The following is a 26186-nucleotide window of genomic DNA, read 5'->3' on the forward strand; positions in this document are numbered from 1 at the left end:
CAGCATAGTTAGTTCAGTAAAATATTTCAACTTTTCAAGAGAGAGATATTTTAAATAATAATAATAATAATATTCTTTAATTTTTTTTCCAATTGTGTTGGACTTTAAATTGAGACAAACACTTGGTGGTAAACTAGAAAAATCTTAATTCTCCAACCATGTTATCCATAACATGAGAGGTGCAAGCATTTGTAGCAGTCCACCTTTAGCTAAAAATAGTCAAACCAATTATGATCTAAAGTCCAATCTCAATTCTCAACTCTCCCGTAAATTTCAACCAGTCGATCCAATTTAGTAACTTTTCCGCTCCCATCATTTCATAGATGGCAATGATTCAAGCCAGGAAACGAAAGTGGCACTATGACAGTGAGGTGGGAAAGCCAAGAATCTCATCCGGTACCTTAACAAGATGGGGCATTGCCCCTCGTCATTCCATTGCATTTTATATGCCCAAATCGCATGTCAGAGAGAGACTTGAGCGCCAAGGCATCCGAGAGGCGTAATTGGAGTCCGCTTCCTCCTTCCTTCCTCTCGGTGTGTATTAAACCCAACCCAGAATGGGGGCGGGGGCGAAGTTGCCAGAAGCTAGAGATCGATAGAGATCGATCGAGTAGGGAGGAGAGTGTCGACAGACAGAATCGGGATGGCCGAAGCTATTCCTAACTTGGAGGTTGACATCGTGGTGGTGCCGTTCCCTAACGCCGGACACATCTTCCCGGCCACCCAACTCTGCGCTCACTTCGCCCGCCGAAACTACAGGGTCGCTATCCTCCTGCCTACCTCCTCCACCGCCTTCGCTTCTCCTCACCCCCTCGTCCGCCCCCTCCAGATCATCCCCTTGCCGGACCCCTTCCGCGTCCAGGCCAAGCCTGTCGAGGACGCCCTCGACTCTCTCCTCCTCGCCTTCTTCGCCCGGAACACCTCCCTCCTCTGCGTTGTCGTCGACGACATGCTCAGCGGCCTCATCGACACCTGTCTCGCGCACTCCGTCCCCGCCGTCAGCCTCTTCACGTCCGGCGCATGCGCCGCAGCCCTCGACTACGTATCCTGGCAACTGGACGTCGACGCCCTCCCCGACTCCTCCACCGCGGTTCCCATCCCCGGCCTCCCCGACGACATAGCCCTCACCCCAGCCGACATCCTCAGCACCCGCCACAGGCCCTTCGGCGGCCCGGCTTGCCCCGGTGGACCTCGCCGCCAGAGGGGCGTCGAGGGGGCCGACGGCGCCATCGCGCTGCTCATCAACACGTGCGGCGATCTGGAGCGTCCCTTCTTGGACTACGTCTCCAAGGCGGCGGGGAAGCCGGCCTGGGGCGTCGGCCCGTTGCTGCCTGATTCGTTCTGGCGAGCCGCGGCGGGGTCGACGGGGGAGGGCGAGGTCCGTTCCGGGAAAGAGTTCGGCGTGGACGTGAAGGAGCTCGTGCAATGGTTGGACGCGAAGCCGACGGGATCGGTGATCTTTATCTCGTTCGGATCACTGGTCGCCCCCTCAGGCGAGGAGCTGGCCCAGCTTGCGGCTGCCTTGGACGACGTGAACCTGCCGTTCGTGTGGGTTATGCAGCCGGAGGCGGAGGCAGAGGACGCAATGGGACAGCCGACGGAGAGCGATGGCCGATTGCTGCTGCAGGCAGAGGAAGTGGCAAAGCGAAGGCAGGGAATGGTAATCCGAGGGTGGGCGCCTCAGCTGTTGATCCTAGGCCACCCAGCGGTGGGGGTTTTTTTAAGCCATTGCGGTTGGAATTCGACGGTGGAAGCGGTGGCGCGCGGGGTGCCGATTCTGGCGTGGCCCGTGCGGGGGGACCAGCACCATAACGCCAAGTTGGTAGTGAGTCACCTCAAGGTGGGGTGTGCCGTCCGACGCCCCGTCGACGGGTTGAGCTCGGCGACTGCAGTGACGAAGGAGGACTTGGCGAGCGGTATCCGAAGATTGATGGGTGACGAAGGCATCAGGAGGCGCGCGCGGGCATTCTTCGCCGGCGGATTTCCTGAGAGCTCGTCTTCCTCCCTGGATGCTTTTTTGGAATTAGCCTCGTCTCAATTTCGGCCAGGATTCTCGCACTGAGTAGGCTTACGGTCTACGGAGATGCCCTCCCTAATCACCATGATTCAATACAAATGTACGACCATTTCAAAATAAGTACGTAGTCTGTCCAGGATTTAATAGTCTTGTTTTCACATGACACGGCTTTGTATTCTCCGTCATAGTCATGTGAAAATACACGGTCAAAAACTTTTTATTGGCTCTAGAAGATGGGCACGATAGTGTGGTCATGTGTTGTCTGGCCACAAGAGAAGGGATATGTCCATGTGGTTTCATACGACTTGAGCTTGATTTACCTCTGGTAGGGGCATGATAATATGGGTTTATACGGTTGTGACCTTCTCCTCTGGGCATGTGGCACGGCAATATGGATTCCATATGACCGGACTCTTTTTCTTCATTTGTTCTTTGAGTCATCTACCAGAGTCGTTTTCGTTCCAAAAGTGCATCCTGTCAAATAAAACAAGCAAAGAGTAGATCTCCGAATAAAAAGAATAAAAATATGACATAATAATAAAATAGGGTGCAGTGAACATATATTATGTCCATAAAATATAAATAGATGTGCATTAAAATATGTATAAAAGTGAATATAATTTACGTACATCATCTATTTGATTGCTGTGTCAAATACATCTAGCCACCAATATGCTCAAAAAAGGGTTGGTTAATACCCTAGATATATCAAATAAAATCTTACCATTACTAATAACTGAAGAGAGTAAATCATTGAATATAGTTTTAGATGTGGATAGGAAATGAACTAGGTCCGGTGGTAGTGCCATTAAAAGAGATGATTCTTGGGGCATTGCTTATACAACACAAATCCTTACACTTTCATCCCTAATATCACCATGGTCAAGACAAAATATATCATCATCAACAACAGGAGTATCAATAATATCAGTAGATATAACTAAATCATTTTTGCAATTAATACCTCAGTGTCTTCATCCTATTTGTCCTAGTTGTTTTGAGTTGCAATAAAATTTTTCCACTTGATTTGTAAATCACGTAACTTGTTGTAAATATCGATTGTATGTCCTGTTTCTTCACACATCTCACAATACAGCTGTTGTAGCCATTAAAGATATTTGGGGGCAATATCTCGTTTTTCTCCATGCACTCTATATGCAGGGTCTAAAATCATTGGGCAATCATTGACATCATGCCATCTTACACCTTAAAGCTCACAATATCATTTTAAAAAATTTACAACATCCAATAAGTCAAACCATTAAGTTTGAGCATTCGTCTTGTTTATAAAGAAAACTTGTCCACCTGAAATAAAGAGGTCAGAAAGGACAACAAAACATTAGAAGAAGAATGAAAGATATCGTAGCAAAGAAATACAGAAAGAAATATAGATTAACTAAATTGTTAATCAATTAATATTAATTGAAATAGTCCTTGATAATGACACCAAAAATTTGATGCGGTAAATAGTAAGTGCGTGATTTTATTGTCAAGTAATACAAATATCGATCTATAGAGACTGTTGATTAAACACTAGTTGAAGTCTCAAAGCAAGTTGTCTAAGCAGTCGAAGGTTATGTGTGGTCATGAGAACAAGAGATTGAGAAAGAGAGAGAGTTGAGAGAGCAAGAGGGAAAGGTTTGAGAGAAGCCTAGAGCAAAGGTGGTTAAGGGAAGGCAAATGGTCAAAGAGAGAAGTCAGAATTGGGGGGAACAATTCTAAGACTTTGATTTCACTATAATGCTTGTAAACGCGTAATCTATGTTTGGTGTTCTATCCTCAATGATTATTTATGTAAGTAGACTATCGTATGATATCCGATATGAACTTCGGGGATTACACCGACATATCCATTCCAATTTATCGTCTACTTTCAGAGCGACGGAGCTAAGGGATTGTTTTCTTAAGGTTCCTTGTCACATGATCCCACAACCCTCGAGTTGCCTTCTCCTAATGTGTGGCGATAAATTAGAACCGATCCATTAAGATTTATGATAGCCTATTGCTCCTCGTTGCATAGGTGGCTCTCCACATCTCGGGTTTTTATGGGTCGGAAGGATTAGGTTATCCTTTCGGTTCATCCCTGCACCTCATAGGATACGAATCTTATGTTTTTAGCATCAAGATCATGTGTACATAGTAGGTCCGGACCACAAAGAAACATATCATAGAATATGGAAATGACCAAATACATAGTTCATGCATCAACAATCACATCATTGTTACTCCCTACTCCTAGAATTTAGAGATCTCTATGAAGACCGAAATATAACCAAGAGACAAAGAAAATTACAATCTACAACTTAATACACAAGATAGAGAGAAGAGAATGTTTATTGATGTGTTGTTAGTCTTCTCGGATGAAATCCTTGCTCTGGAAGTGGACGGATCGTCGAGATGGATGAAGATGGTTGCTCTAGGATTTCCCTAGAGAGAAGAACTCTCTCCCAAGGAAGGGGTCATCCCCTGGTCAGAGATGATCAAAAGAAGAGTTTCCTTCACCCTTTTATATCTTCCCCAAGCTGTCCAGATTTGTACATTTGGTTAGCTCCACCCAAATAGGTTTTTCAACTCTTAAAGTTGGTTTTCTCATGTTAGACCTTAAATCAAAATTATAGATTTTGAAATTATCTAACTTTTAATAGGTCATACGACTCATGACTCGAACCGAGCTAAAAGTTATGGTTGTTCAAACTTTGGTACACAGTGCAGTTCAGAGGCTAACACACCCGACCGTGGTTAGCTCTAGAAAATCTCCATTTTTGACACGATCGTGCTCGCCGGCAGGGTCAGGCCGTGGTGGAAGCTGTTGGCTCCATTTTAACACTGTTTAGCACCCGATTTCTTCTGAATGAACACACTCATGTTATGGGACACGACCGAAGCATGTTCTTTGATTAAAACTTTATATTAAAAGTCTTTTTCTTCATATATACTTCACATGTTTGGCTCGATAATGAGGCTCGATGATGTGGCATGGATAGCCTGTGTTTAGCATTTTCTCGCTCCATTTTTCATTTTTCTTGGTCGTAGTAGCACGTCCATATCTTGAGACACGACCATAGAGTACTGTTGGTGTGGTTAGTACTAACGATCTAACTCAAGTTTTGATGAATGACAAAGTAGGTTAAGTTAGTTTCATTGTGACTAATGCTTTGACCAAGTGTGCAAGAGAAGCCCAATTAGGTCGACGGGCCGACCGGATGGTTGGCACGAAGTCCAGACAGGTCGACGGGCCGATCAGATGTCTTGCAGGAAGCCCAGCTAGGTTGACGGGCCGACCGAATAGCTAACACGAAGTCCAGACAGATCGACGGGCTGACCAGATGTCAGGCACGAAGTCCAACTAGGTCAACGGGCTGACCTGATAGCTGGGACGAAGTCCAGATGGGTCGAAGGGCTGACCGGACGTCTGGCAGGTAAGTTAAGGTAAGTCACTGGAGGGGAGTGATTGTCAGGACACATTCTCGGGAAGGGAACTTAGGCGCCGATCCAACTTAGAACTATTTCGAAATTCTAAGTTGAGATCTTGACTAGATTTCGGTCTCGGTGAGATGGAATCTAATGAATACTCTATTTGATTATTATAACTGTGTTAACACTTTGTTTTGCAGGGTAATATAATTTTCATTGTGCTTTAGACTAACATTTTCTTGCAGGGAGTTGAAGCTGCTGGAAAATGGGGTCCGAGCGCCCGGAATGCAAACTCTATCACTTCGTCGCTTCGCCACGTGAAGCTCTCTGGTTGGTTGATCTATGTCAGAGTCCAGGCGCCCGGAAGGGATCTGGGCGCCCAAAGCTTTCTATATAAGGAGGGTGAGCCCTAGAGCAAAATACAATTCACTACAACGTCTTCCAACGCTTGCTCTACTGTGTTGTGCTCCTGCGACGCTGCGAAGCTTCTCCGACAACGTGCTGCTTTCTCTTTACTTAATTGTTGTCGGTATTTTACTTCTAAGCATTTCTGTACTTTCATTTGTAATATTCTTTTCAAACTGCTAGTGGATTGCCCAACAAAAGCACTCGACGAGTGCGGGCCTTGGAGTAGGAGTCGACGAAGGCTCTGAACCAAGTAAAACAGTTCTTGTTAGCGTTGTGACCCTACTTTTTTGCTGCTTACTCTACGAACATTTTCGATCGATATTCACCCCCCTGTCGATTTTCACGATCCAACAAGTGGTATCAGAGCAGGTACTGCTCTGATTAGCTGCAACCATCAATCAGACAAGGGGGTGAAATTCTTTTTCAATTTTTTTTTTTCGATTTTCAGTTTTACGTTATAATCAAAACTGGTATCGTTACCTTTTTGGAAAATTTCTCGTAGCAATTATTCTGAATTGGTGCAACACTAATTCAGTCTTAGATACTTTTTATTTAAATACCGCACTACTAATTCAAGACCAAGTCTTGGGACTTCTTGTTTTTTTTTGTGTGTGCAAGGTAAAAATGTCTCAAATCGAAGGCTTCAACACAGTCCATCCTTCTCTGTTCAACGGAGACGACTTCCCCTACTGGAAGAAGCGAATGGAGGTCTACTTGAAGAACAACTTCGACCTGTGGTTCAGCGTCACCAGAGGCTACAAGGCGCCGGTTGACAACTCCAGAAATCTACTGGACCCGGAACAGTGGACTCCAGACATGAAAAAGAAAGCCTCAACGGACTTCAAAACTCTCAACACACTGCAATGCGGGCTGATAAGGGAAGAACTGAACCGAGGGGGTCCACACCAAAATGCGAAAGAATTATGGGACAAGCTGGTAGAACTACACGAAGGAACGAGCGACGCCAAGGTAACTAAGTGTGATCTCCTTCTAAATAAATTTTTTAATATTAAAATACAAGAAGGAGAAACGTCAAATCAACTTCATGCGAGGATCAAGGACATCCTCAACGGACTTCACGCGATATGCCATCAGATGGAGAATCACGACTTAATCAGGTATGTCTTAAACACGTTTCCACGAAATACATTGTGGTCATCCATCGTGGATGCCTACAAGATTTCAAAGAACCTTTCTAAATTAAAATTAGACAAGTTATTTTGCGAACTTGAATTACACGAGCAGACTAATGCCAAAACCGAGAAAGGTATCGCTTTGTTTGCAGGTCCCTCCAAGGAAAGGACAAAAACCAAGCCTGAACCTGAAGATGAGTCTGACCAAGATCCTGAAGATGAAGAGTACTTGGTGAACCTGGTAAGGAAGATGTTCACTAGGAGGAAGAAGAACTTCAGCAAAAGGGGCTTGTAGAAGATCAACTCCTCGACTGAACCAAGGAACGTGACTTGATTCGGGTGCAATAAGAAAGGTCACTACAAGAACGAGTGTCTGAAATTGAAGAGCGACAAGTTGAAAACAACCAAGAAGAAGACTCTCAAAGCAACCTGGGATGACTCATCTTCAGAAGAATTGGAGGAGGAAGATTAAAAGCATCAAAGCTACCTCATGTTGATGACTTGCGAAGAAGAATCGAAGGACGAATCGAAAGACGGGTCCGAACCTAAATCAAGCCACGAGTCCATACTCGTTTCCGAAGGTCCCGAAGAAGCATACTGTAGCTTAAATAAGAAATTTTTTAAAATTATTGCTTGTTTAGATAAAAAATTAACTGCAATTGAAAATGAAAATAAATTGCTCCTTGAGAAAAACCAGAACCTTAAGGAACAAATCTCAAATTCTAATCCAACTCAAGACCTAAGACTTGAGGAGGAAAATTCAACACTAAAAATAGAAATTAATAAATCAAAAGGACTTTTAGAAAAATTTACAATAAGATCTAAAAATTTAGATCTTATTTTAAATAGTCAAAAGTTGTCTACAATAAAACCGGACTTGGCTACAAGTCAAGTTTAAATAAAACATTTAAATCACTATTAACCCAACACAAACAATAAACTAAAGCTTGAGTTCCAAAAGTGTGCTTAACCACGTAAGTAGGAATTAACCAATATTACATACCCAAAGATAAAATATACTATATAAAATCTGATAAACCAAATCAAAACTCAAAACACAAACCTAGACTAACTAAATCAAAATTGAAATATTTTAAAACTCACCAAAAACTAGACTATCATCAAGTTAAATATAATTATAAAAGTAACAGACATAAACCTAGAACTAAAACTTGAAAATACATGCAGGCCAATAATTTAGGGGGAGGCTCCAGAATAGCTGACACCTCCAAAACTAATCTACCCGACAGGGTAACCAAAAACTAACCTACCCGGCAGGGTAATTAGGACTAGTTTAAAAGGATAGCAGCTTAACTTGACCAACGATACTGGTGAAGTTTTGGATGATAGTACGTTAGGAAAACTTTGTTTATTCATGTCTAGAAAGATATGACTTCGACCTGGTGCATTTGGCTTAGTGGAACTAACTGAAGCTACCCTTTACGGATCCTAACCAGTTAGACCAAGGTTTTGTATTAAGTTCAGTGGATAGGACTATTTGGAAAACCTTGAAGGCATGGTTACTCTAATGATGTCCAAATGACTTACCATAGCCCAGAAGTTTATCCAAAGAATATCTATTTGTTGAGCTCAAAACTAAACCTGAATCTAACACAAAGTTAAACCAAACCCTAAAAATCAAATTCATCTCATAAAATTATAGGATTCCCTTATTGAAAATTTAGATCGGGTGAGATGACTAAGGACCAAAATCATGAATTAAATTGAATTGAATTGAATTAAATTGAATTAAATTAAATTAAAACTAAAAATTTAATTTCAGATTAACTTTAAAATTTGCTTAAAATTAATTTAACTTAAAATTTAATTTAGTAATTATCTTAAATATTTTTTTAAAAAATATTTTAACTTAAAAATTATTTTAACTTAAAAATTATTTTAACCAAAAAAATTTATTTTAACTTAAAAAATTATTCTAACTTAAAAATTATTTTAAACTTAAAAAATTATTTTAAAAATTATTTTAACTTAAAAAATTATTTTAAAAATTATTTTAACTTAAAAATTATTTTAAAAATTATTCTTAACCAAACAATTAAAATCATTTCAAGTAAAATCAAACTCAGACTAACCTTAACTCCTACCTATTATAGGAAACCAAGTGGATCTTGGACAATGGTTGCTCCAAACATATGATTAGAGATCACACCAAATTCACTCAACTTATCTATAAAAGCTTAGGAACAGTTGCCTTTGGGAACAACGACAAACTCAAGGTAATCGACATAGGTAATATTGAACTTAAAACTAACTTTATTATTACAAATGTGTTACTTGTTGAAAATTTCAAGTATAACCTTCTCAGTATTAGTCAACTATGTGACACTGAATATAAGGTTAGGTTCCTATCTTCAGAATGCTTAATCAAGCTCTTAGATAACCCTACAATAAGTCTAAAAGGGTTTAGAAGAGACAACATCTATGCAATTAACCTAACCACTTCTTCACTTAAGTGTTATTTAACACAAAAAGAAGAAACTTGGTTATGATATAGAAGATTGTCACACACAAACTTCATAAATATAAGCAAATTAAATGGATTAGTTAGAGGATTACCAAAATTACCTAACTTAGACTCAACAATTTGTAATGCTTGTCAACAAGGAAAGCAAACAAAATCCACTCACAAACCAACTAATCAACTTCAAACAAACTCTATACTAGAACTTTTACACTTAGACTTATTTGACTCTCATAGGGTCAAATCCATAAATGGAAGTTTATATTGTCTAGTAATAATAGACGACTATTCCAGGTTCACATAGGTAACATTCTTAAAAAATAAGGATGAAACTTTTGAAACCTTTACAAATTTTTACAAACAAGTTGAAAATGAAAATGACATTAAAATTAAAAGAATTAGAAGTGACAATGGGGGTGAATTTAAAAATCATAATTTTAATAAATTTTTTCTTGAAAATGGATATCATCATGAATTTTCGTGTCCTAAAACACCTCAACAAAATGAAATTGTAAAAAGAAAAAATAGAACTCTACTTGAAGCCTCTAGAACAATGCTAAATGAATATAATCTACCTAAGTGCTTTTGGGCAGAAGCTATTAGTACAACATGTTATGTTCAAAATAGAACAACACTAAATAAAACACATAACAAACTTTCTTCGAAATATATTATAATAAACAACATAATATAAAATACTTTAAAGTATTTGGGTGTCTAGCCTTCATACTAAACACAAGAAAACACTTAGGAAAATTCACTTCTAAAATAGAAAATGAAATTTTTATAGGATATTCACTGAATAGTAGGGGTTAAAAAATATACAATAAGGTTACACTAAGAATTGAAGAAACCACCAATGTAAAATTTGAGGAATCTAAACAAAACCTAGAACAAACCCAACTTCAGCCAATAGAGTTTATTCAAGGTAACAGTAATCAAGAAGGAACCAATCAATATCGCGAAGAGGAAGACGAACCTTAAGAGAATCAACCTCCTAGAACTATAAGAGTCAACCCAAATCATCCAATTAACCAAATAATTGGTGATCCAGACCTAAGGGTTCAGACTGTTAGGACCTTGACGTCCGCTAGAGGGGGGTGAATAGCGTCTCACCCAAATCTTTACTTCCTATAATGTTAGTGCACAGCAGAATACAAAAGCAAACTAACAAATACGAAAGTTAACCTAAAACAAGAAGGAAGAAGACAACAAACCAAACACAAACCCTAACACAAGGCGTGTACGTGGTTCGGAGATAACTTGCTCCTACTCCACGGCGTGTCCGTAAGGTGGACGATCCCTCAATCCGTCGGTGGATTAGTCCCCGGCAAACTCCGGCTAGCTCAATCTCCTTGTGGGTGGAGAAACCTCACCACAACTCCAACCAAGACCTCTTGGCACACAAAGATCTCTTGAGCACAAGTAGACTACTAATTAGACTTTAACCAAGTCCAATTTCGTCGCCTTGGCCGGCCATACCAAGCTCCTTCTTATAGAGCTTGGAACAAATCAGAACCTGATTTGCCCGTTACCAGTCGACTGATGCCAGCCCAACGGCTCTCTCAACGGCTATCTGCTACAGTGCATCAGTCGACTGGTCCATACACCAGTCGACTGCTACAGTATGCTACAGTAGATTTTACTCCGAGTACAATCTCTCATGCACTCGTACCCTCACGACTCATTTGACTCTTCTTTGCAGCCTTGACCTCTTGCCTTCAAGCCTACTTCCTTTGGCTCTCGTCCCTCGGATGCATCCAAGCCCGCGGCTCGTCCCCAATGTCATCCTTCGCGTATGCCTCGAAGTCGCTTCCCTCGGCCCTTGTCCTTGCTACCTTATCCACGGTCCCTCGGATGCTCCATCCTTCACCGGACCCAAAGCCGTCAACCTGAGTCACATGTGTCACCTGCAGTCCTGCACAACTCAAGTACACATATCAAATAATGAGGGTAATCCTAACTTAAACCCTTTGCCCAAACACCAAAACACATGGTCCCGCGGACCATTGGGATTGCTCCAACAATCTCCCCCTTTTTGGTGTTTGGCAATACGTTTAAGTTAGGGAAAACATATAGCAAATAAACATGCTAAAAACAATGGACTTACGATGCCAAGGCTACACACTTGGACTTACTCCGCCGAATGGACTTACATTGCCAAGGCTACACACTTGGCAACCGCCGAAACAATGCACCAAGCATTGGAACCTATCACAAGGCTCCCCCTACACCTAAGCTTCCCATTGAGCTAGGATTTTGTCACATGGCTTTTTAAGAACCTATCCCAAGGCTCCCCCTACGTAAAGGAACTTAAGGTTTTCCCAATTAAACCTTACTTCTCCCTCTTTGCCTAACATCCAAAAAGTTCTCCAACAATATCCCAATTGTTGAAAACTTGTCATCTAAATTGATCCTAAACTCATGTATTTATCCCCCATGGATCCCATACATCTAAACAAGTTGACACGGTCAAGAACGGCTCTGAAAAACAATATCAGTCTGGTATCAGTCGACTGCCCCCTTCGACACAACCTTACAGAAGCATTCTGTGGTCGAAATCTACTGTTACCAGTCGACTGGTATCATCACCAGTCGACTGGTATCGACAAAATGAGCTTACAGAGACATTATGTGCTCGAAAATACTGTTACCAGTCGACTGGTATCTGTACCAGTCGACTGGTATCCTATTTCTGAAAAAAAATCAGCCTTTTCAGGCCAACTTCAGAAATGCACCAAAAATTCCCTAGATCTCCAAAAATCTCCAAATTTTGTGGAGAGGTCTATTATATCAATATCTACTTGAGAAAAATATATATATAAATATATATATTACATATCCCAAGATTGACACAAAATTCAAAACTAGCTAAATGGTTCAATTAAACCTTGACCTAAAGTCCTAGTTTTAGCTTTCTCTTGATGTATCTGTCCATACTAAACCATAATGCATCACTAGCATTAGTTTATATGGCATCTATACATCAAAAATTAATTTTCATGCAATATGAATCCAATTCATATTTCTATGCATGAAACTCAACTCAATTGTGCCAACCCACTATGTTAGAGACTTAAGTTCGTCTCCTAACCACTTGGCACATTTGATAACCCATCTACCATGGGTCCCAAAGGCTCTTCCTAACCTTAGGAATCTTAACCTTAGTCACCTCCCTTGGTGACTCATCCACTATGGCTAGGCCACTTCGGTGCACCTCGGGTGATACTTGGCCTACAAAACTCACCTTCTTAACCTTAGACACCTTGTCTTTGATTAATTTCTTCTTGTCCTTAATCTTGGACACCTCATCCTTGCTATAATTATATGCTACCCTAGCATATTCCTTCTTATTGGCCTTGGATGACTCTCCCTTGTCCTTGGTAACACCTCTCATACCAATGTCATGTGCTACCTTAACACTTGACCTCCTTTTGGTCTTGGAAAAGATTTTTATGTTTACAAAGGGTAACTCCCCCTAAAAATATGGTCAAACTTTCATCATTGCACCAACAATGACTTGGGATTCCTAAATAATTAGGAAAACCAAAACTCGAAGTTTTAAGGTTCAAAATTCAATAATGAAACTAAACCTCAACCGAAACTTCACTTTGGTTTTTCTTAACCAATCCATACTTGTTTTCATCATGAAAACTCATGTAAACATTATTTAGGGTATACTTTATCAGGGAAAAATAGTTTTCTATGAAAATACTTCCTATTTTTAAAGATTGACACAAATTTGAAAACTCTTGAAAACTTCAATGTTTTCTCCTAATCTGTGTTTAACTTTTCAATGATGATTACTATCAAAAGATAGTCTTCACCAAGGTTTTTCGAAAGTATTTTGAAATCATTTTCAAAACCAATATCCAACCACGTTCTTTGGGCTCAATGCACATGACTTGTACATTAGCTTTCCCAATGATTGGAAGATACATAACTGTGTTTTGATGAACCTAAAACTCAACAAGATGCACTATATCATTATCTTGAGTTTTGTTCACCATCTTAACATCTCACTTGTATCTAACGTGTATTAAAACACATACAAGTCACCTTATAGTTCTTTGTGAGATGTATATTTGGTCTTGCCCTAAACTAAGGGATCATGCATCTCTATCTAGGCATTGTAAAAATCATGATCATCCATCTAGGATGTCACTTGATATGATCCCTCTTGTTGGAACACTTCCATACATAATAAATGCCTTTTGTCCTTAATTACAAGGAAATTGACATACTGCATGATGATTAATGACATACATCAAAATAAGCAATTTTCAAAAGAAAAGCATGTTATAGCTACATCATGTATGTATGACATGATATTTTTGTATTTTTCATAATAAAATGTGAATGCTAAATATGATTTCATGACATATGATGGGCAAACAATCATGGCAAGTTAGCATAAATAAAATTTACCTAGATTACCTATCTAAGTATTCTTAACCCTAGCTAACTCAAAATTTAACCCTAGATTGCCTAATTTTATCAAGAAAATATCAAACCCCAACTTGACATTTCCTTAATTTCTTTCTAAATGTGTCAATTTAAATTAAGTTCAAAACCTCAAAGTTTAACACATTTTATTCTTCCAAAGAGTAAACATCTTACATTAGGACCTAGATTTTCCTTTAATTACCCTAAGAAGATACCAAAACCTCAATTTGGTATTTCTTATGTTTTTCCACATTGTGCCAATTTAATTCAAACATAATTCCTTAAGATTTGGCACATGTTACTCTTTCCAAGAGTGACAATTTGGATTAAGGTTTGCATTTTCCTTAATTCCATAAGAAAATGTCGAATTCCAAATTTGGCATTACTTTTGCTTCTCTCTAATATGTCAATTTAAATTATATTTAACTCTTCAAATTTTGACACATATATTACTCTTTCAAAGAGTAACCCTAAAATCCTTTTCATTTTCAAAGGTTAACAATAACCTTGAAAATGCTCTCAAGTGTCAACTTTAACAAGTTTGGGTTAAATACCCTTCGAATTGGAGTTGACACTCTCTAAATCTATCTAGGGTGTAGAGAATATACTCGTAGGAACCCACAACCTATTGGTGCTCCTTGGATGCTCTAGGTACTCACTAGGGATGACTTCCCTAGATACCTTCCTAAGGACCTTTCTAGGCTTTTTAGAAGCCTTGGTCACTTCTAGGAATAACTTCCCTTGTAACCTTCTTTGTGACTTTATTAGGCCTTTTTGGAGCCTTAGTCACCTTTACTAGATCAACTTTAGGGATGGCCTCCCTTGCGACCTTCTTTGTGACTTTGTTAGACTTCTTAGAAGTCTTAGTCACATTTGTCTTGTCAAAAGTACTCTTAGGGATTCCTTCCCTAGTATCTTTGACTTGACCTCTACACCTAGGGTTGACCCCATAGTTATATGGAACCCTATGAAAAGAAGTCACATCCTTCTTGGCTTTAGGTTTGTATCCCAAACCCCTATCGCCATTGGATGACTCTTGTCTAACTTTTCCTAGGTTATGCTCATTTTGACCCCTAAGCATGTTTTCCATTCTTGCTAAGGTCCTTCCTAAATTATCAAGTCTTGTCCTCAAGACTTGATTTTCACTCCATAAATCCCTAGATTTTGGGTTTTCATTTAATCTTTGAGCATTTCTATTTTTAGGCTTATATCTAAAATCCTTGGTGTTATTGCCTAAGTTGTTATTTACCTTCCTAACCTTGGGTGTGGTAAATCTAGCATAAGAAGGAATATATTTATCCTTAAAGTTATCATGCCTCCTATTCTCATGATAAATAGCATTAAGATGATAAGAGTTATTTCTAGCATGCTTTTTATCATGTGTCAACGGAATGGATTCATTAAATGATACCTTGGTTTTTACCTTGGAAGCTCCCTTCTTCTCCCACTTCTTCAAGTGCACCAATTTCTTGAGCTCTCCTCTCCTTGGGCACTTTGTGTGGTAGTGACCCCACTCACCACATGTAAAGCACCTAATGTGCTTCTTCTTCTCCTTCTTCTTCCTACAACTCACATTAGTTTCTAAATTAACTTTAGTGAGTTTAGGGTTTACCTTCTTTACCTTCTTGAGCGAAGGACACCTACTCTTGTAGTGCCCCATCTTACCACACTCAAAACATTTGATGTGGTCCTTTGTGCTCGTCTTGGTAGTTGAAGTAGAGGGTTGAGCTTCCAAGATCTCCTCTTCCTCGGATTTCTCTTCTTCCTCTTCACTTGAAGATGTGGACTCTTCCACTTCTTCATCTCTTGAGGATGTGGAAGATCTCTCCTCTTCCACCTCTTCCTTCTCTTTCTCTTCCTCCTCTTCCTTTTCCTCCTCGAATGTTGACCTCTTGTCAACATCAGATTGGTCCTTCTCTTCTTGGACCAATGAGTCATTTTCCTTGGGCTCTTCCACTCCTTGGATTTTTATAGGGTCTTCATGATAGGCAATGATCTTTTTCCAAAGATCACTTGCATTTGTGGTTTCACCTACACTCAACAAAATATTAGAAGGTAGTAAATTATGCAAAATTCTCGTTACCTCCTTGTCCGCCTCCGATTGCTCTCGTTGCTCTTCGGTCCAATGCCGAGGTCGGAGGCGTTTGCCCTTCTTGTCCGTAGGAGCTTCAAATGGGTCACTCAAGACAACCCATTGGTTCCAATCCATTTGGAACTATGTCTCCAACCGCTTCCTCCAATAATTGAAGTCTTCTTTGTCGTACGAAGGTGGAATTCGGATATCCCATCCGAGCGGTCCTTCGGACTCCATCTTTTTCTTACTCTAGCTTCTTGCTCTCTTGGCGGTTAATCCGTACAAGAGCTCACCTTGCTCTGATACCACTTGTTAGGACCTTGACGTCCGCTAGAGGGGGGTGAATAGCGTCTCACCCAAATCTTTACTTCTTATAATGTTAGTGCACAGCGGAATACAAAAGCAAACTAACAAATACGAAAGTTAACCTAAAACAAGAAGGAAGAAGACAACAAACCAAACATAAACCCTAACACAAGGCGTGTACGTGGTTCGGAGATAACTTGCTCCTACTCCACGGCGTGTCCGTAAGGTGGACGATCCCTCAATCCGTCGGTGGATTAGTCCCCGGCAAACTCCGGCTAGCTCAACCTCCTTGTGGGTGGAGAAACCTCACCACAACTCCAACCAAGACCTCTTGGCACACAAAGATCTCTTGAGCACAAGTAGACTACTAATTAGACTTTAACCAAGTCCAATTTCGTCGCCTTGGCCGGCCATACCAAGCTCCTTCTTATAGAGCTTGGAACAAATCAGAACCTGATTTGCCCGTTACCAGTCGACTGGTCCTTTCACCAGTCGACTGATGCCAGCCCAACGGCTCTCTCAACGACTATCTGCTACAGTGCATCAGTCGACTGGTCCATACACCAGTCGACTGCTACAGTACGCTACAGTAACTGCTACAGTAGCTGCTACAGTGCCGCTATAGTAAAACCCTAAAACTAGGATTTTACTCCGAGTACAATCTCTCATGCACTCGTACCCTCACGACTCATTTGACTCTTCTTTGCAGCCTTGACCTCTTGCCTTCAAGCCTACTTCCTTTGGCTCTCGTCCCTCGGATGCATCCAAGCCCGCGGCTCGTTCCCAATGCCATCCTTCGCGTATGCCTCGAAGTCGCTTCCCTCGGCCCTTGTCCTTGCTACCTTATCCACGGTCCCTCGGATGCTCCATCCTTCACCGGACCCAAAGCCGTCAACCTGAGTCACATGTATCACCTGCAGTCCTGCACAACTCAAGTACACATATCAAATAACGAGGGTAATCCTAACTTAAACCCTTTGCCCAAACACCAAAACACATGGTCCCGCGGACCATTGGGATTGCTCCAACACAGACTAGGTCATCCTTTAGAAACCTAAGTCAAATATCTCTGATTTCAAAGATCGAACCCAAAGCCATAGCTGAATCTTTACTTGACCCAGACTGGGTCATAGCCATGTAAGAGGAACTAGCTCAATTTGAAAGAAATGAAGTTTGAAAGTTAGTATCACCACCCAAAAATAAAAAGATAATAGAAACAAAATGGACGTTTAGAAATAAATTAAGCGAAACTGGAGAAATTACTAGAAACAAAGCTAGGCTAGTTGCTAAGGGGTTTAGTCAAATGGAGGGACTTAACTATGATGAACTTATGCCTCAATAGCTAGATTAGAGTCCATTAGAATGTTACTCAATTATGCATCCCATAAAGGGTTCAGGCTGTATCAAATGGATGTCAAATAATCTGCCTTTCTAAATGGACTAATAAAAGAAGAAGTCTATGTAGGATAGCCGCCTAGATTTGAAAGTCTAGACCACCCTGACTATGTTTTTAAGTTAAAGAGAGCCTTGTACAGACTTAAGCAAGTACCTAGGGCATGGTATGAAAGATTAACATCTTTCCTAATATCAAAAGGGTTTAATCAAGGTCAAATCAACCCAACCCTATTTGTTAAATTAGTAAAAGAGGATATTTTTATAGTCCAAATCTATGTAGATGACATAATCTTTGGTTCAACCAACTCAGAATTCTTAGAAGAATTTACGAATCTAATGAAATAAGAATTTGAAATGAGTCTAGTAGGTAAATTAACTTATTTTTTAGGACTACAAATCAAGCAAATAAATGAGGGTAATTACATTTATCAACAAAAATACACCAAAGATTTACTAAAAAGATTTGGGATGAAAAATACTAAAGAAATAAAGATACCTATGGCAGTTAACACAATTCTAGATGACGACCCTAATGGAAAACCAATTGACTTAAAGTACTATAGAAGTATCATAGGTAGCCTACTGTATTTAACTGCAAGTTGACCCGATATTTTATTTTCAGTTAGTATGTGTGCTAGATATCAAACCTGTGCTAAAGAATCTCATTTGACTCAAATCAAAAGAATCTTTAGATATCTTAAAGGAATGTAAAATGTAGGAATTTGGTATCCTAGAACTAGCAATTTTGAGTTAATAGGCTATTCTGACTCAGATTATGCTGGGTATAAATTAGACCGCAAAAGCACAAGTGGTGGATGTCAACTACTAGGTTCATCACTTGTCATCTGGTTTAGTAGAAAGCAACACTGTGTTACTCTATCTACAACTGAATCAGAGTATATAGCTATAGGAGAGTGTGTCGCACAACTACTATAGATGATGCACGCCTTAAAAGATTTTAATTTAAATCTTACAAATGTAAAAGTATTAATTGATAATATTAGCTCAATTAACTTAACAAAAAATCCTATACATCATTCAAGAACCAAACACATTGAAATTAGACACCACTTTATCAGGGATCATATCACTAAAAGAGGCATTGAACTCAAATACATTGAGTCCAAGTCTAATCTAGCTGACATATTTACGAAACCCCTCCCTGAAAGTGAGTTTAGCAGTCTACGTTGGAAATTAGGAATGTGTTTAATAGACTAGGATTTCTTTTAAAATTGTTTTTAAAAATGTTCTTTTTAAATTTTAGGATAAAACGTTTATGTTTTCAAAATTTTCCATTTTTAGAATTTTCGAAAATCAGATTTAGCCTTAGAATAGATCAATTCCTTAAAAAGCATGCTCCTATATATCTAAGGTTTGAGCATCTCACCAACACATTAGGGCTAAATTGTTTGTGTATTTCCAAATTTAGAAAGGGGTGAGATGCATAGATAGATTGCCTAGACTTAAGATACTTATTTCAGTGCATCAACATAAGCCTAGGAGTTAAATACAAAACACATATTAATCAGGTTAAGTTATTCAGTTCAATCAAGCACTAACTGATTACAATTGACTTAACCTAACTAACCAAGTGAAAGTTACAATCCTCTAATAGTCAGTAAGTAACTAATTGGATAGATAATTTTTTTTATGTCAGGTTCAGGGGGAGAATTAATTCAAATTTCTCTTATTTTGTTTTCCTTTATTGAAAATATTTTGCAAAATTAGTTTTGAAAAATATTTTTTAAAAAACTTATTCTTTTTACATCTACTTTTGAAAAATATTAACTTTTATAAACTAAGTTTTTGAAAAATTAGATTTTACAAACTCAGTTTTGAAAATTGGATTTTGTCGACTTTGAAAATCAGAGCTTGTAAACTTACCTTTTATAATCTAAAGATGAATTTTATACAAATTTATTTTTGAAAATTTATATAAAACTAATTCTTTCAGAACTTAATACTTGAAAATTACTATAAATTTAAAAAATTAGTTTTTTGGATGTTACAAACTTAACTTTAAAATATTATAAAATTGACTTTATTTATCTTACTTTTTGAAAATTAGCCTCTATACAACTTATGTTTGAAAATTATCTTTAAATTTGCTTTCCATTTGCAAGCTTATTTTGAAAGTTAAGTTGATTTTCAACCAAAGTTACTTATTTTTCAAAACTTAGTTATTTTGAAAAACTTAAAAGCAAAATTTTTAAGCAAAATTTTTAAAATTTTCTACTTTAAACTCCCCCAAGTCAATATGATTTTAGTTCAGATTCTCTATTGCATTATTTTCCTTAACCGCTTATTTTTTTCCTATATTCTTTTTTTATGAATGTCAAAAAGGGAGGGTTAGGTGATTTAAGTTAATTAGCAATGAAAAATTACCAAAAATAAAACAAGACTAACTTAACATCATTGCTTGTAAGTGCTTATTTATTTGCATATTTTTTTTACTAACTTAACCAGGTTGTCATTGCATCAAAAAGGGGGGAGATTGTTGGTGCGGTTAGCACTAACGATCTAACTCTGTTTTGATGAATGACAAAGTAGATTAAGTTAGTTTCATTATAATCTAATGCTTTGACCAAGTGTGCAGGAGAAGCCTAGCTAGGTCGACGGGCCGACCAGATAGCTGGTACGAAGTCCAGACAGGTCGACGGGCCGACCGGATGTCTGGCAAGAAGTCCAACCAGGTCGAAGGGCTGACCGGATAGCTGGCACGAAGTCCAGACAGCTCGACAGGCTGACCGGATGTCTGACACGAAGTCCGGCTAGGTCGACGGGCTGACTTGATAGCTGACACGAAGTGCAGACGGGTCGAAGGGCTGACCGGACGTCTGGCAGGTATATTAAGGTAAGCCATTGGAGGGGAGTGACTGTGAGGACGCATTCCCGAGAAGGGAACTTAGGCGCCGATTCAACTTAGAACCATTTCGGAACTCTAAGTTGAGATCTTGACTAGATTCCGGTCTCGGTGAGACAGAATCTAATTAATACTCTGTTTGATTATTATAATTGTGCTAACATTTTGTTTTGTAGGGTAATATAATTTGCATTGTGCTTCGGACTAACGTTTTCTTGCAGGGAGTTGAAGTTGCTAGAAAATGGGGTACGGGCGCCCGGAAGGGATCTGGGCACTCGGAATGCAAACTCTATCATTTCGTCGCTTCGCCATGTGGAGCTCTCTGGTTGGCTGGGCTATTTCAGAGTCCAGGCGCTCGGAAGGGATCTGGGCTCCCGGAGCTTCCTATAAGGAGGGTGAGCCTGGAGCAAAATACAATTCACTATAACGTCTTCCAACGTTTGCTCTACTGCGCTGTGCTCCTGCGACATTGCGAAGCTTCTTCGGCAACGTGCTGCTTTGTCTTTACTTAATTGTTGTCGGTATTTTACTTGTAAGCATTTCTGTACTTTCATTTGTAATATCCTTTTCGAACTGCTAATGAATTGTCCAACGAAAACACTCGACGAGTGCGGACCTTGGAATAGGAGTCGATGAAGACTTCGAACCAAGTAAAACGATTCTTGTTACCATTGTGATTTTACTTTTTCGCTGCTTACTCTACGAATGTTTTCGATTGATATTCACCCTCCCTTCCCCCCAATCGATTTTCACGGTCCAACAAGTACTCCTTACTCCAAATTCACGTTGCAAATGATTTATACTCTATTTTAACCTTGAATTCATGTCCTATCAACAAAACAAGCAAAGGACAATTCTCCGAATCAAAAAAGTAAAAGTAACGAAATCATATAAAAATAAGGTGTGATAATATAAATCATTCTCGTAAAATACAGGTAAATATACTACCATTAATGTCTAAAAACATTGTTAATCTATGTTCGTCATGAGAGCTTCGATCCAATAGCTTTGGTTAGAGGGAATCGGGAAAGAAAAGATTCTAGTTCGAAAATCGCATTGGGACAACAACAAAGCTTCAAGGCTGTCTGGGAGCACTAAGGGAAAAAATAGAAGAGAGTGATGCGGGTGGTTGGTGAAAAAAAATTTATGAACAAATGCTTAGAGCGAGGAATGCCATCCGATGACATCAGGAATTAGAGACTTACATTTGCAAAATGGTTCAAATGTTGCTTTGGTGAGGACTCAAAAAGGAGAAGAGGTATAAAGAGAATGTGCTGTGTTTTTAAAATTATAAAAATTAGGTAGGCAAAATGGATAATATGGAAATCAGCATAGTTAGTTCAGTAAAATATTTCAACTTTTCAAGAGAGATGTTTTAAATAATAATAATAATAATAATAATAAAAATAAAGTCTTTAATTTTTTCCAATTGTGTTGGACTTTAAATTGAGAAAAACACTCGGTGGTAAACTAGAAAAATCCTAATTCTCCAGCCATGTTATCCATAACATGAGAGGTGCATGCATTTGTAGCAGTCCACCTTTAGCTAAAAATAGTCAGACCAATAATGATCAAAAGTCCAATCTCAATTCTCAACTCTCCCGTAAATTTCAACCAGTCGATCCAATTTAGAAACTTTTCCGCTCCCATCATTTCATAGATGGCAATGATTCAAGCCAGGAAACGAAAGTGGCACTATGACAGTGAGGTGGGAAAGCCAAGAATCTCATCCGGTGCCTTAACAATTTGGGGCATTTCCAGGAAGTGAGCCCCTCGTCATTCCATTGCATTTTATATGCCCAATCGTATGTCAGAGAGAGACTTGAGCGCCAAGGCATCCGAGAGGCGTAGAATCCGCTTCCTCCTTCCTTCCTTCCTTCCTCTCGGTGTGTATTAAACCCAACCCGAAGCTAGAGATCGATCGAGTAGGGAGGAGAGTGTCGACAGACAGAATCGGGATGGCCGAAGCTATTCCTAACTTGGAGGTTGACATCGTGGTGGTGCCGTTCCCTCACGCCGGACACATCTTCCCGGCCACCCAACTCAGCGCTCACTTCGCCCGACGAAACTACAGGGTCGCTATCCTCCTGCCTTCCTCCTCCACCGCCTTCGCTTCTCCTCACCCCCTCGTCCGCCCCCTCCAGATCATCCCCTTGCCGGACCCCTTCCGCGTCCAGGCCAAGCCCCTCGAGGACGCCCTCGACTCTCTCCTCCTCGCCTTCTTCGCCCGGAACACCTCCCTCCTCTGCGTTGTCGTCGACGACATGCTCAGCGGCCTCATCGACACCTGCCTCGCGCACTCCGTCCCCCCCGTCAGCCTCTTCACCTCCGGCGCATGCGCCGCAGCCCTCGACTACGTGTCCTGGCAACTGGACGTCGACGCCCTCCCCGACTCCTCCGCCGCGGTTCCCATCCCCGGCCTCCCCGACGACATAGCCCTCACCCCAGCCGACATCCTCAGCACCCGCCACAGGCCCTTCGGCGGCCCGGCTTGCCCCGGTGGACCTCGCCGCCAGAGGGGCGTCGAGGGGGCCGACGGCGCCATCGCGCTGCTCATCAACACGTGCGGCGATCTGGAGCGTCCCTTCTTGGACTACGTCTCCAAGGCGGCGGGGAAGCCGGCCTGGGGCGTCGGCCCGTTGCTGCCTGATTCGTTCTGGCGAGCCGCGGCGGGGTCAACGGGGGAGGGCGAGGTCCGCTCCGGGAAAGAGTTCGGCGTGGACGTGAAGGAGCTCGTGCAATGGTTGGACGCGAAGCCGACGGGATCGGTGATCTTTATCTCGTTCGGATCACTGGTCGCCCCCTCAGGCGAGGAGCTGGCCCAGCTTGCGGCTGCCTTGGACGACGTGAACCTGCCGTTCGTGTGGGTTATGCAGCCGGAGGCGAAGGCGTCGGACGCAATGGGACAGCCGACGGAGAGCGGTGGCCGATTGCTGCTGCAGGCAGAGGAAGTGGCAAAGCGGAGGCAGGGAATGGTAATCCGAGGATGGGCGCCTCAGCTGTTGATCCTAGGCCACCCAGCGGTGGGGGGTTTCTTAAGCCACTGCGGTTGGAATTCGACGGTGGAAGCGGTGGCGCGCGGGGTGCCGATTCTGGCGTGGCCCGTGCGGGGGGACCAGCACCATAACGCCAAGTTGGTAGTGCGTCACCTCAAGGTGGGGTGCGCCGTTCGACGCCCCGTCGACGGGTTGAGCTCGGCGACTGCAGTGACGAAGGAGGACTTGGCGAGCGGTATCCGAAGATTGATGGGCGACGAAGGCATCAGGAGGCGCGCTGCTTCAGCGCGGGCATTCTTCGCCGGCGGATTTCCTGAGAGCTCGTCTTCCTCCCTGGATGCTTTTTTGGAATTGGCCTCGTCTCAATTTCGGCCAGGATTCTCGCACTGAGTAGGCTTACGGTCTACGGAGTTGCCCTCCCTAATCACCATGAAAGATGGGCCTGAGAAATCAAAGGATTTTGGACCAATAGTAAAGTCATCTCCAAACCCAATGTATTTTGGCTGAAAAGCCTCAAAGGCACATGGATTCCTTTATCAAAGGAAGAAGTACTGAAGAAAGGTTGTTTCCTGACTGCCTCTGAAATTCTCAAGTAGAACAATAAACAGTGTGGTTGGTGTTGCCGACGATCAAAGTTGATTTTGTAAATGGATCATCAAAGTTAATTGGTAATTGGTGATGAGGTCTAAGTGTTGTTATTGCAATGATATACTTCTTGGTTGTGGTTGATGGCTATACTTGATCGTGTAGATTTATGTAGGCTTACAAGGTATAACCTTAGTGAAGTCAAAATCTCCAAACAGTTCAATGAGTTTTAGCTTATCAGAGGGTTAGTTACTTGAAAGCAAGAGTTCATAGGGTAGAATTTTTATAATCAATTGAAACTAGATCTAGAGATGTTTGAACAATTTGCTAGATAGGAATTTCAGCCCACCACCTACTAGTTGTTGGTTGTGCGATAGCTACTTGTGCTTGATTAGTCAACTAGAGGCAAAACAAAATCGAAATGTTGGAAGCTTTTTCTGTAATGATCAAGGAGGTTGTTTCGCTTAAAGGGGTATAGAAAATTGTTTAAGCCATGGCGGTTGAGACCAAGTGCTCAAGCTAAACAACGTCCAAAAGCTTGTGGATTGTATCAAAGGCTTTATCTCTACAAGCTCTTAGGCTATGTTTACTCGAAGGAGTGGATAAGTGAGAGAAAGGATTCCACTGTAGAAAAATATCCCTAGGGGTAGGGAAGGGGAAAGGACAAGAAAGGAAGGGAAGAGAAAAAAATTTCTACAAACAGAAGAGAAGACAGAGGGAGACGGCAGAGGGGGATAAGACTGTTCACCTCCGATAAAATCTTCACACCGTTTCCACCTCCGCCTGCTGTCAACTTCCACGATAAACAGAGCAAACTATCTGCCATTGTCTCCATTGGATTTTGCCTCTCGTTTGACTCTATTTCTTCTATATTCTCTGAAGAGCTTGCCAACAAAATGAGAGATGGATGAAATCGAGTAGATTAATCTACGATCAGGTAGCTTCAATTTCGATCCTCCTCCTTGATTTCTTGGTTCCAACTCACATCGAACAGATAAAAATAAGATTTTTTTGTTTGCCTCGTTTTGTTAGAGCAAGCAGCTATGGCGGATGTTGGCTCAGAAATAGCTACGACGAATGTTGTGCAAAGCTGGTGGAGCCGTCAGAGTCGTCGGAGGCTCGCGTGGTTGACGAAGGAAAGGCGTTCCAGCTTGTGGGCGAGCCCCCAACAACCCTTCGACTCACGAGTGAGCCCCTCGTCGCCCGTCTGCAAGCAAACGAGCCCCTCACCGCCTGTCAGCTCACACACACAAGATCAGGGCTTGAAGTGAGTAGGGAACTTGCGGGGGAGGAGGGAGTAGAGAGCGAGATCGATGAGGGGATATGAAGCCACTTTGAGCTTTGGGAGGCAGAACCGGATTTGAAGTGTTTGAGAGACTTCCATTGGAGCTGCTTTATCGATCTTTGCTTCTCCGTTATGAAGTAGATCTCGCCGGGGAAGGTGGCAGCGGACATGGAAGAGTAGTACAATACTAGGATGGTAGTCTGTTGGCATATAGAGGCAGCGCACAAAGTTGAGGCGGAGTTGCAACGAAAGACGGATGGTTACTTTCCGTCCGATTTTAAGAGGATGAAAAAATGCCTTAAAATGGATCCATTGATGGTTTCGTCAACCATCCATCCGTTTTTTCAGAAGATGTAAACAAGAGAAAAGATGAACAATCCATCCTCTTTGTGTAGTAAACAGTGAAAAATTTTGCATGCAGAAAACTTTCCTTTCTTTCACTCATCCATCCATCAGAGTAAACAGGGCATTAGTGACTCTACTCTGCTAAATTTATTTAATTGTTTCATTTTAAGAAAGGAAATACAGGAGATATTGTTAGACATTTGTAGGAGTGCTAAAACCCTATGTTTGTCGTTCTTAATATTGAAGCTCTACCACAAACTTGACTCGCTTCACGTTAAAACCCCCTCCACCCAACGATCCTCATTGAGAAACACTACGTCATGAAACTTTTGGTCACTTCATGTCGCTTGTTGCTCCTCCCACACTCTTCCAGCATTGTCGACTATTTGTCTACGATTAGTTTGCTTCACTTACAAATATAAGAAAGCAAATAGTTG

General features: G+C 41.1%; 2 protein-coding genes across 2 annotated transcripts; both read left to right on the forward strand.

Annotated features, from left to right (window-relative positions):
* Positions 1-643: 643 nt before the first annotated feature.
* On the forward strand, positions 644-2062 carry LOC122048605 (UDP-glycosyltransferase 73C4-like). The gene has a single exon (XM_042610153.1). It carries the CDS (start codon positions 644-646, stop codon positions 2060-2062), a length of 1419 nt encoding a protein of 472 aa, XP_042466087.1.
* A 20434-nt stretch (positions 2063-22496) lies between these two features.
* LOC122048606 (UDP-glycosyltransferase 73C4-like) lies at positions 22497-23924 on the forward strand. Its single transcript, XM_042610154.1, has one exon. The coding sequence runs from the start codon at positions 22497-22499 to the stop codon at positions 23922-23924; it is 1428 nt and encodes a 475-aa protein (XP_042466088.1).
* The last annotated feature ends 2262 nt before the right edge of the window (positions 23925-26186 follow it).

This window comes from Zingiber officinale, chromosome 2B (assembly GCF_018446385.1).
Source record: "Zingiber officinale cultivar Zhangliang chromosome 2B, Zo_v1.1, whole genome shotgun sequence".
Taxonomy (NCBI): domain Eukaryota; kingdom Viridiplantae; phylum Streptophyta; class Magnoliopsida; order Zingiberales; family Zingiberaceae; genus Zingiber; species Zingiber officinale.